Here is a 9,662-nt window from a genome sequence, read left to right as displayed (position 1 = left end):
TTTGAGATGAGTAGTTATTCCTTAATTTAACGAATAGTCATTCTCTCATAGACCATAGGAATGGCTATTCCAACACTATTCTATTTCAATTACTTTCATTTTCAATAGAAGCTATTTTATTTTTCTAATGGAATAGGCATACCAAATGTAACCTAAGAGTGAATCTACAGTCAACCAGCAACTCATTTACCATGCAGACATGTCAGATGTGTAAGTTGAATGTATGCACCTCTGTCAGAAGAAAGGAATATACAACCTTAACGAAGTCCTGGTTATATCGGAAATCCTACCCCTGGTTTCTATGAGAATCATGTCTATGTACAATAGGAGGTACATGATAAAAGAAAAATCTACATGCTAAAAGAAAAATCTACAAGCTACTGTGAAACTAACATCACTACACGGTCCGGAAGATTCTTATGGCTGCTCTATATATCAGATTCATAGAAACGCAACAACTTCAGGGGTTTCACCTTTTCCTATGATCAAGCAATAACATAGAATTAATAAAAGCAAGTACTATTTTCACAAGAAAATTGAGTTCGTATAAATCTTTTTTATATATATAAGTAAAGGTAGACTAATGTTACTTTTCACACCCATTATCGTACTCGTTTCACGTCAGCTAGTATAGCGTGTTTTATAGTGACTTGTTTTTTTATTTTTTTTTAAGCGAAAGACATGAAAAGCCATTTAAAACACACTACATTAATCGGTGTGAAGAGTAGCATTACTCATAAAGATGGTCTTTTTAGAAATCTAAAACAAACCTGAGTCGTTTCTTCAGACTGGCAAGGGAAATGAAAACCTGTTGAGCAGTTCTCCGACACTTCGGGACTTTTCATCCATGCTCTCCGTGCATCACTCAACTTTAGTTTATACTTGAACATCTAGTAGTAGAACGAAGAAAGTCAATATCAATCAAATGCGTATTTCTTAGCAGTTTAATTAGAAATTAAATATGCAATATTTTAGTTAAAACAACAAATTGGGTCTCTTTTTTGGTAGAAAGAAGTTCTCAGGAAGATTAACAGGGTAGAATACCTCATCCTAGCTCAATTCATCTTGAATGATATTTTAAGCCTTTTGTGTAATAATTTCTGATGCATGTACATGACCAGAGTAAAAAATAGAGACTAACATATATGATAGATGAAATCTTGAGTAACTACAATAATTGTAAAAAATATCCCACAGCGTGCAAACCTCAGAAAGGGGGACAGATGGTTTCTCCAGCTCATCTCCTTCAATTATGATCCCAGTTCCCTGGCACTCCGGGCAGAAAACAGAATCAATTTGTCCTCTTGTAGCTTTCACCTCACCTTCTTTTCCTATTTCACTGTATTTAGCTGCATTCTTTCTCTTTGATTTTCTTCTCTTCAGTTTTGGACTAACTAACTCCTTTGTAATTATTTCAAACTCACAGAGAAGCAGCCAGTGAATAATGCAGGAAGTGTGAAATACATGAAATGCCTGCGTGCAAAAATGAAAATAACATGTAAACAACTTTCAAACATTTAACTTCTTTCTTTTTTTTTTGATAAGACTTTCAAACATTTAACTTTAAATGGAGGAATAGACTATAATGAGAATTTAATTCCTTAAATTGAAAAAAAAAAAAAAGAAGTAAAGTCACATAGGTTTTAAAAAGGAAACAGAAAATACAGCCAAAAGGAAAAGAGATGCAAGTTACTAAGAGACTATTACCCCATGCACATTTCGGCTACTGCAAACAAGCCTTCCAGTCTGCATATTCATTAGTGCTGATACGTCTTTCCCAGGAAGCATCTTGTGTTGACAGATATCACACATCCTTTCTGCAGCCAAACGCTGTTGCTGTCTCAGCTCTCGCCTTAAAGCCTTACTTGAAATAAACCTCTTATGCAGAAGGTGATCATCATAATAAGCCAAAATTAATCTCGAAGAGGACCCATTTGATGCTGCAGAATCCTCCCCAGATGAATCATACTGATTATTCAAGGACTCACTAATGTCCTCCGGGTCAGAAAATGATTTCTTTTTTTTCCTACTAGTGCCTTCCCCGTTCTCTGATTCTGACGTAGGACTAGATAACAGCAATGGCCTCACATGATCAAACAATTCTTTGCTACCAATATCACAATTATAACGGAAAGTAACAACAGCAAAATCATGCTCTGGAGCCTTGAACTTATCCTTATTTTCAGGATTTCTTTTCCCCAACCACTCACACCATATTCTACTAACCCCATTCAAAACCTTATCCTTCTCACGGTACCTGGCAGCAATTTGTCCACAACCAACCTCCTGTACTTTTATATCAGATATTTCATTCCAAATCCGCACACCAGGAACTACCACACTGCCATTAGCATTCAAAGTCTTATCACAATAACTAATTTCAATATCAGAATGAACATCACCATGCCCATTCGAACTCGTTTCCGAATTTCCACCATATTCGACAATAGCACGATTGTTGTTATCATTGTTCTGCAACTCCAACAACCTACTTTTATTTGTATTGAAAACACCCAACTCTTTTTGGTTCTCCACTGAATTATCAAAGAACAGAACACCATCATTGAAAGGCCATGGATTGGGCCCCAAAAGGGTAACCTTAGCAGTAGATAACCTCTCAGTGTGAAGATTCCCCTTCAAGTGATCAAACAACACGGCATCACTATAACACGGTGCAAGACACAAAGTACAGAAGAAAATGAACTTTTTCCCATCTTCCCGAAGCTCAACGTACGTATGCCCATGCGACCTCACATTGCGAAGAATGGTTCTCGCTGCTTGTTCTCTAAGACTACAAGCACTTGTCTTCGGAAACCCTACTTCCCACCTTCCCGCCATTCAAAAATTTCCCGCCACAAAATCCAAATTCAAGTTCAAACGCCCACCCAGCACCTTCAAAAATTACAACACGAAATTCAAACTCGAATCCCAATAATTTCTTCCATTTCCAAAACCAGAGCCCTGACGAGAACCAAATATAAAACCTAGAAAACTCGAAATTTGACGAAAGATTCTATCGAACCCTAGAAATCAAATTCATAAGTCCCTGAGATCTTCGTCAAAACCTAAGACACAGACATTTCATGAGCCATATGAAACCCTAGGGAGCTCAAATTTCCCAAGAACTTTCAAGAAACCCTAGAATTCCAATCTTGACACTCTAATCTTCGTGGAAATCACTAATATTCAAAGTTTAACCGAAATTAAGCTCAACCCAAATTCGCTGAAACCCTAGAGCTCTGGCATTCAATTCCACGAATCTCAGGTCCAACAGAGGAAAAAAAAACAAAAACAACAAAACCACAGAAAACAACCTTCGAATTCTAAAACAAAGAGATTTAGCAAGCCCTAGCTTTACATATTCGTTGCGTACTCCGTATAGGATTCTTCGGAAATCGTGGTGTTCGTCCATTCACCGTCGCAGCCGCGCGAGCCATGGAGAGAAGAGCGTGCGAAGAGAGCGAATCCTCCCCCATAGCCATCTCCATTTCTCGCAGTGGAACAGAGGATTCCAACGTGTTTGGATTGAGAGAAAGAGAGGGAAAATCAGAGGGAAAATCAGAGGGAAAAATTTGGTAAGAGGGCTGCGGGTGTGATGAAGCTAATAAAATGTTACGATGGTACCAGAATATGTAATGAGTTGGGACATTGATTTGGAGCCGTAGGATCCGTTGTGATGAAGGCCTGAGATTCTGATGCACGGTTAAGATGGAATTTGAAGTTTACTTGGATAGGATAGGTGGGGATGGGATAAGAGTAGATTCGAATTTTTGGAAGGAGGATGCCTTTTGTTTGGGGGGATGGGGATCGATAAAGGCTGGTGAGATTGGATTTGTCAACGGATTAGGCTAATTAATTAAGCTTACCAAATATAATTATTATTATTATTAATTAATTCCCCCCTTTTTTGATTTATTAAATATTTCAATTATTTAGGGAATTTCAAGATTGATTTAATAAAATTATACTTAATTATTGGCATGGTGGGTCGAGCCTTAAGCGACTTAGGCAGTTGTCTAAAACCCCCAATTAATAATTATACAATAAATTTATATTTTTTTAAAAAAATAATTAAACCTAAAAAAACATTTTAAAGCTCTAATATTATAAAAAGTTAATAAATACTCTTTAATTAATGTTCGTACTTAATAATTATACAATAAAGGTTATTTCCAAAACAAATTTTAAAACTCTAATATAATAAAAATTTAATAAATAGTATATAACTAAAGCCCTCAATCATGGTAAAAATAATTACAAATTGAAAGTCTCATTGTTCAAATTCATAAAAAAAATCCATAAATTTTTGAAAAGTTTCACTTATTTACTCTTTTCAAAAGCCCAATTTTTATATTCATGAAATTTATCCAACATGCATAATTGTTTCTTCGACGTTTATTTGAATTGAATGTTTAGAAAAATATGAAAAGTCTTCAAAGTACAAAAATTCTCATTTTTTGCATTATGCATAATAGTTAAAATTACAACCATTGGTGAACTTTCAAGTCCAACAATTTTTTTTTTGTTCTATTACACATCAATCTTTATATAACTTATTTCTATTTTTCTCTTTATTTTTCTTTAAATCTTATTATTTCATATCTTTGAATCAAGTAATAAGTCATTCTATATTTAATAAGTTATTAAAAAAAAATTTAAAATACATTTTACAAATAGGAGAAAGTGCTCTAATTGATCGACATATTAAATTAAAAAAAATAATATAAATATTAAAATAAATTTATTTTAATTAATATTTAAATATAAGAAAATAACTTCACTTAAACTTGTCGCTTTAGGCTTCAAAATTTATCAAGCGGGCCCTGATTATTGGAATGATGCAATTGTCTGCTCAGATTAGAGCAAATTCAAATAGACAATTGAGAGATGACTCAACGTGCTTAAATAAATTTTAGATTATCCGAACATCTATCGAAACACGTGAATTAATTAAAACCCTCTTTTATATAGGGTGGGGCAAGTTGCAAAATCCCAATCCCTTAACCATCTTTATATACTGCTCATTTAAATACCATGCATCATACAATGAAAGCTTTCATATATGTTTCAACACAATAAGCTAGAAATTAGCATTTCTCCTCATTTTGGGTGGGAAGCTGTTCTCGTGGGTTCTATTACTTCCCCTCTACGGCATCATTTTCAGACAAATAATGTTGCCACGTCTGCATCGTTGCAAGGGTCCATGTCAAACATAATACAAAAGTTGTTAGCAGTTAGAAAATATTTTCACAAGTTTTATAGTCATTGAATACTTAGATATCCAACATGTGAAACATTTGGAAAGAATAACATTTCTCTATAAATTATAGACTAAGATTTTAGCCATTGAAATGCGAAGGGTGTATCCCGATACACCAAATATCCACCGGACCGAGCCCCAAACCACGATCGAGGATCCGACCCTAAAAGTAGGACCCACTACACAAGCAGTACAAGAAAAAACAATACTGGGGGTGATTCTCCTACTACGTCATCCTAACTGTCTCTTATATTTCTCACAGGAAATTAGGTGACAATCGCAACATGCTAGAGTCGATGGAGTAATAATATCAGGGAGACTCATATACTCCTTGAGTCCTCTTAAAATTTATATAATTTTTTAAAATCATCATTAGATATGTGATAGATTACTATTAGATTTTGATCCAATAGTGATTTTAAAAGCATCATTAATTTTGAAATGACTCAAAGAGAACATAAATTCTCTTTATAACATTACTCGAGCTGATGATTCATTTCATTAGCCCCATAGGCCCGTACTCCACAAATAGATGACACCTAGCTACGAGGATATACAAGAATGACGCTTGGTATAATGGAAGAAGAGTAACTATTTTAAATACAGATTTTCTCCTTTCCTCCTTTATTTTGAAGACATTTTTTATTGACTTAAACACCAGAGATCGACATTCCAGACAAGTCTCCTAGCTCACCTTCAATCTCTTTCACAGGCAATTTATATAAAATATGTATGAAATATTAGTAGCATGATGTACCTGACAATTATATTTTTATATAAATAAAGTTGTATTTATGTTATAGCTCTAGTATCTTGTACAGAGTTTGTGGTTTAAAAAAAAAAAAAAATTAATAATTGGGTTTGGCGTTACACAAATTGTATGTCCTCAAGCAGTCCAATGTCTCATGCAACAATAGTAGTTGTAAAATTAGTCAATTTTATAGGTGAAATTGTGGGTCCAAGAGAAGTAAGCAGATACCCAATCATATCATTGTGTGTGACAAGAGACCATTTTATTAGGGGAAACTTCACAAAAGGGTACCTAACTATAGTGTTTTTTTACTTAAGGGTACTAATGTAACAAAACGTTCAATCGAGTGTATGAATTTATCAAAACTGTTCAATGTAGGGTATTCCGTCACCCTCCGTTCTAAATCGATGACGGAACCCAAAACATGTGCGTTTCACGTTATTTACTTAAGCATTTCTTCCCTTTATGCCCCTTAGAGCTCTCAAAAAAACTAAAAACAAAAACCATGCCACCTTCAAAATGCCCCGTTTAAATAAAAAATCACACTCTACGTTGTCATCGTCTTCTTCCCGCATTTTCTCTCTCCTCCTTTGTTTATGTACCTGACTCACAACGAAACTAGACCACAGCATATATGAAAACTATCATGTTTCTTGATTGCAAACTCAAACTGCTCCATCAGACACAACCAACAGCATGATCCATGATCTTCCCTCTCATAAGCTCTTCCACAAGCCTTCTGTCTTCACGTTGAAGCAAAATACGCATGCAAGCCTAACTTTTTGTTCCTCTCTTCAATCATCACGTGTCATGGTACTATATACGTACATAAGTAAATTTCTAATATTAGCAGTGTTCATCATGGCTTTCCCAGTTTGGTTCTAAAACACAGACGTGAAGGAAAAGGCCTCCAAGGAGAAGCTCCTATGTTAAAACAGAGGTGAACAAAGCCATAAGAATTTCTTAACAAAACATGATTTCAACACAAGCTAAAAATCATCATCTTCTACACATTATTAAATATTAATACAAAGCTGCTGCTCTGAAGACTGCAAGCAGTGACATAAAACAATATTTTAGAAAAAATCAATGGACCACAACATATCTGCATCCTCTACTTCTCCACCCCCTGCACCTTCGCCCTCGCCCTCTACCGATCCCCTACCGCCCGATTCTTCTCTCATGATCGCCAAAGAATACGATCACGCCCTCCACGATGGGGACTACAACAAAGCCGTGGAACTAGTAGAGGCTGCCTTTTCCCAATGCGACGCCGACGACGTTCCTTCACGCTACGAGGCAGTAATCCAACAATGCGAGTGCGCGTGGGCGTTGCTGATCCGGAATCCCACGGACCCGGCGACCTCTTCCGTCCAGAAAGAGAAAGCGAGAACGCAACTGTCGGAGATTATAATGGGTTGTAAACAAAGTCTACAGAGGAGTGAGTATGGGGAGCTGCAAAGACTGTTCGAGTTGCGAAAGGAAAAAGGGAATGAGGGTGAGGCTATACAAAAGCATCTTTTTGATTTGGCTGTAGAAAAGCACCGTTTGGTTTTGGCTTTAAAAATGGCGTTTATGATTTGGATATAGAAGATGGAAAATGTTAGATTTACAACACCAATACAACAACGGTACAACAATTCTTCACATGAGGGTAGGTCCCACATACTGGGGTCCACCCTCATGTGAGGGATTGTTGTGCAATTGTTGTATTAGTGTTGTACAAGAATCAAATCCCATAGAAGATTACCGTTTGGATGTAGAAGACCTTTTCCGCAATTATTTCCCACCAAAAGCTGATCAGCAAAACGAGAATACTAACATAGCGTAAGTCCTTCATACTTGCTATTTGAAACTTTTTCTAGATGTGTGTGTAAATTTTCTGTTCCTTTCTGAGTGAAGTGAAACTGGCGTTCCTCTAAAAGAACTGAGCCGATGGATAGTAATAGTGGAATCTAGGCAGCTTGGCTATGACGAGGTTGAAAGACAGATTGCAGAAACTTTTGAGAATTGGAGGCAAAACAAGGAGAATGAGGCTAGAGAAAAGCACCTGAAGCTAAGTAGCGTAGATGCTGAGCAAAATAAGAATGCCGGCGCCGGCCAAACTGGTATAGAGAATTTGACTGAGGAAGCTGACTAGCTAGCCTCTTTTACTTGTCATTTATTCTTTTATACTACTTAAAAAGTTTTTGCAGTGATGTAAGACTATCTTCTTATTAGTTTCTTAGTGATTGTTTAACAAGAAAAAGCATATCAGTAGATATATATGTCAAACAATATAGAAATAAAATGCATGGAATTGAGGCAAAGAGCATTAATATGTGTATGTTGAGGAAATTTGTGCTGAAACAATTAATAATCAGAAAACTCAATGCTAATTTGGATAAAACAAAGTCAAAGGACGACATCGACGTGATGGAGCAGGTCCAAGTTATTAGAGGATTAACCTCTGTAGCAAAAGTTATTGAAAGCTCTGGCACGGCCTACAAGCTGCTGCTCTGAGAGAGAGATTCCCTTTCCAAATGCCTGAGAGTATGCTGCCTTAAGAGCTCCAGTGGTGCTGAATGTCCAACAAGATTCATAGTGGCCTTGATCTTTAATTGGGCTGACTATGCCGGTGGGTGAATCTGATGGGGTTGGAGTCCCGAAGGTTGATGTCCTCTAATACAAGTTAAGAGATTGAAGGTGGCATGGTTTTTGTTTTTAGTTTTTTTGAGAGCTCTGAGGGGCATAAAGGGAAGAAATGCTTAAGTAAATCACGTGAAACGTACATGTTTTGGGTTCCATCATTGATTTAAAACGGAGGGTGACGGAATACCCTACATTGAACGGTTTTGATAAATTCATACACTCGATTGAACGTTTTGCTACATTAGTACCCTTAAGTGAAAAAGCGCTATAGTTGAGTACTCTTTTGTGAAGTTTCCCCTATTAAGATAGAACTTCTATCTCTTTTTGTTGAGGTGGAAGCCTTAAAACACGACTCAAACAAACAACCAAAAATCATAAACTATAGACCTCAAAATAATAATAATAATCAACCTTATTATCAAACGAGTAATGCTGCATATCACCCTTATGTCCTCATTTTGTCCCCCCCATAATTGATGTGGCTCTTAAAATCACCATTGAATTTATGATATATCACTTTTGAATTTTGATCAAATTGTGATTTTAAGAGTCACATCAATTATGAAGGGACAAAAGATAAACATAAGGGTGATATGTAATATTACTATTATCAAACATTTAAACTTTTCCTAACTAAAATCTCAAAACCAACAACAAAAATCACTTCCTCATATAAATAGTAAAGCATTGTACACACCATGTGGTTGTTATAATCTTAACCTTGCATTATGCACTACGACCAATTCTTGTCTCAAAGCTATATATTTTTTTGGAGTTGTACAACATATATATTCGTTGTTTTCTTCATTTACAAAATGATAAAGTTTTTTACAAGATAACATACCAGGTGTAACTCGTAAGTACTTGTCACAAACATATTAAGAAAATCACGTTAAAAGTGTTAAAGAAATAAAATTTCAAACTCAAAAAATAAAAGATGCTTTGTGCAATTAAGAAAAGCAATTTAAAATTTTAAAATGAAAGGAAAAACTAATTATTTAATTACAAACATATGGAATT

At 35.6% G+C, this 9,662-nt stretch overlaps 1 protein-coding gene across 1 annotated transcript; it reads right to left on the bottom strand.

Moving 5' to 3' along the window:
• Positions 1 to 207: 207 nt before the first annotated feature.
• LOC133860867 (uncharacterized) lies at positions 208 to 3,731 on the bottom strand. Its single transcript, XM_062296501.1, has 4 exons — positions 1,708 to 3,731; positions 1,207 to 1,473; positions 771 to 890; positions 208 to 479 (listed from the first exon to the last, which is right to left on the bottom strand). Exons 1-4 carry the CDS (start codon positions 2,836 to 2,838, stop codon positions 429 to 431), a joined length of 1,569 nt encoding a protein of 522 aa, XP_062152485.1. The 5' UTR covers positions 2,839 to 3,731; the 3' UTR covers positions 208 to 428.
• Positions 3,732 to 9,662: the final 5,931 nt, after the last annotated feature.

The sequence above is a fragment of the Alnus glutinosa genome, chromosome 2 (assembly GCF_958979055.1).
Source record: "Alnus glutinosa chromosome 2, dhAlnGlut1.1, whole genome shotgun sequence".
NCBI classification, from domain to species: Eukaryota; Viridiplantae; Streptophyta; class Magnoliopsida; order Fagales; family Betulaceae; genus Alnus; species Alnus glutinosa.
This window is presented reverse-complemented; position numbering and strand designations above follow the sequence as displayed.

Coding starts and splice junctions, on each gene's coding strand:
- LOC133860867 (XM_062296501.1), bottom strand. CDS start 2,838: ATGGCGGGAAGGTGGGAAGTAGGGTTTCCGAAGACAAGTGCTTGTAGT. Junction 891..1,206: donor CATCTGTCCCCCTTTCTGAG/GTTTGCACGCTG, acceptor TTCTACTACTAG/ATGTTCAAGTATAAACTAAA. Junction 480..770: donor AGTCTGAAGAAACGACTCAG/GTTTGTTTTAGA, acceptor GCTTGATCATAG/GAAAAGGTGAAACCCCTGAA.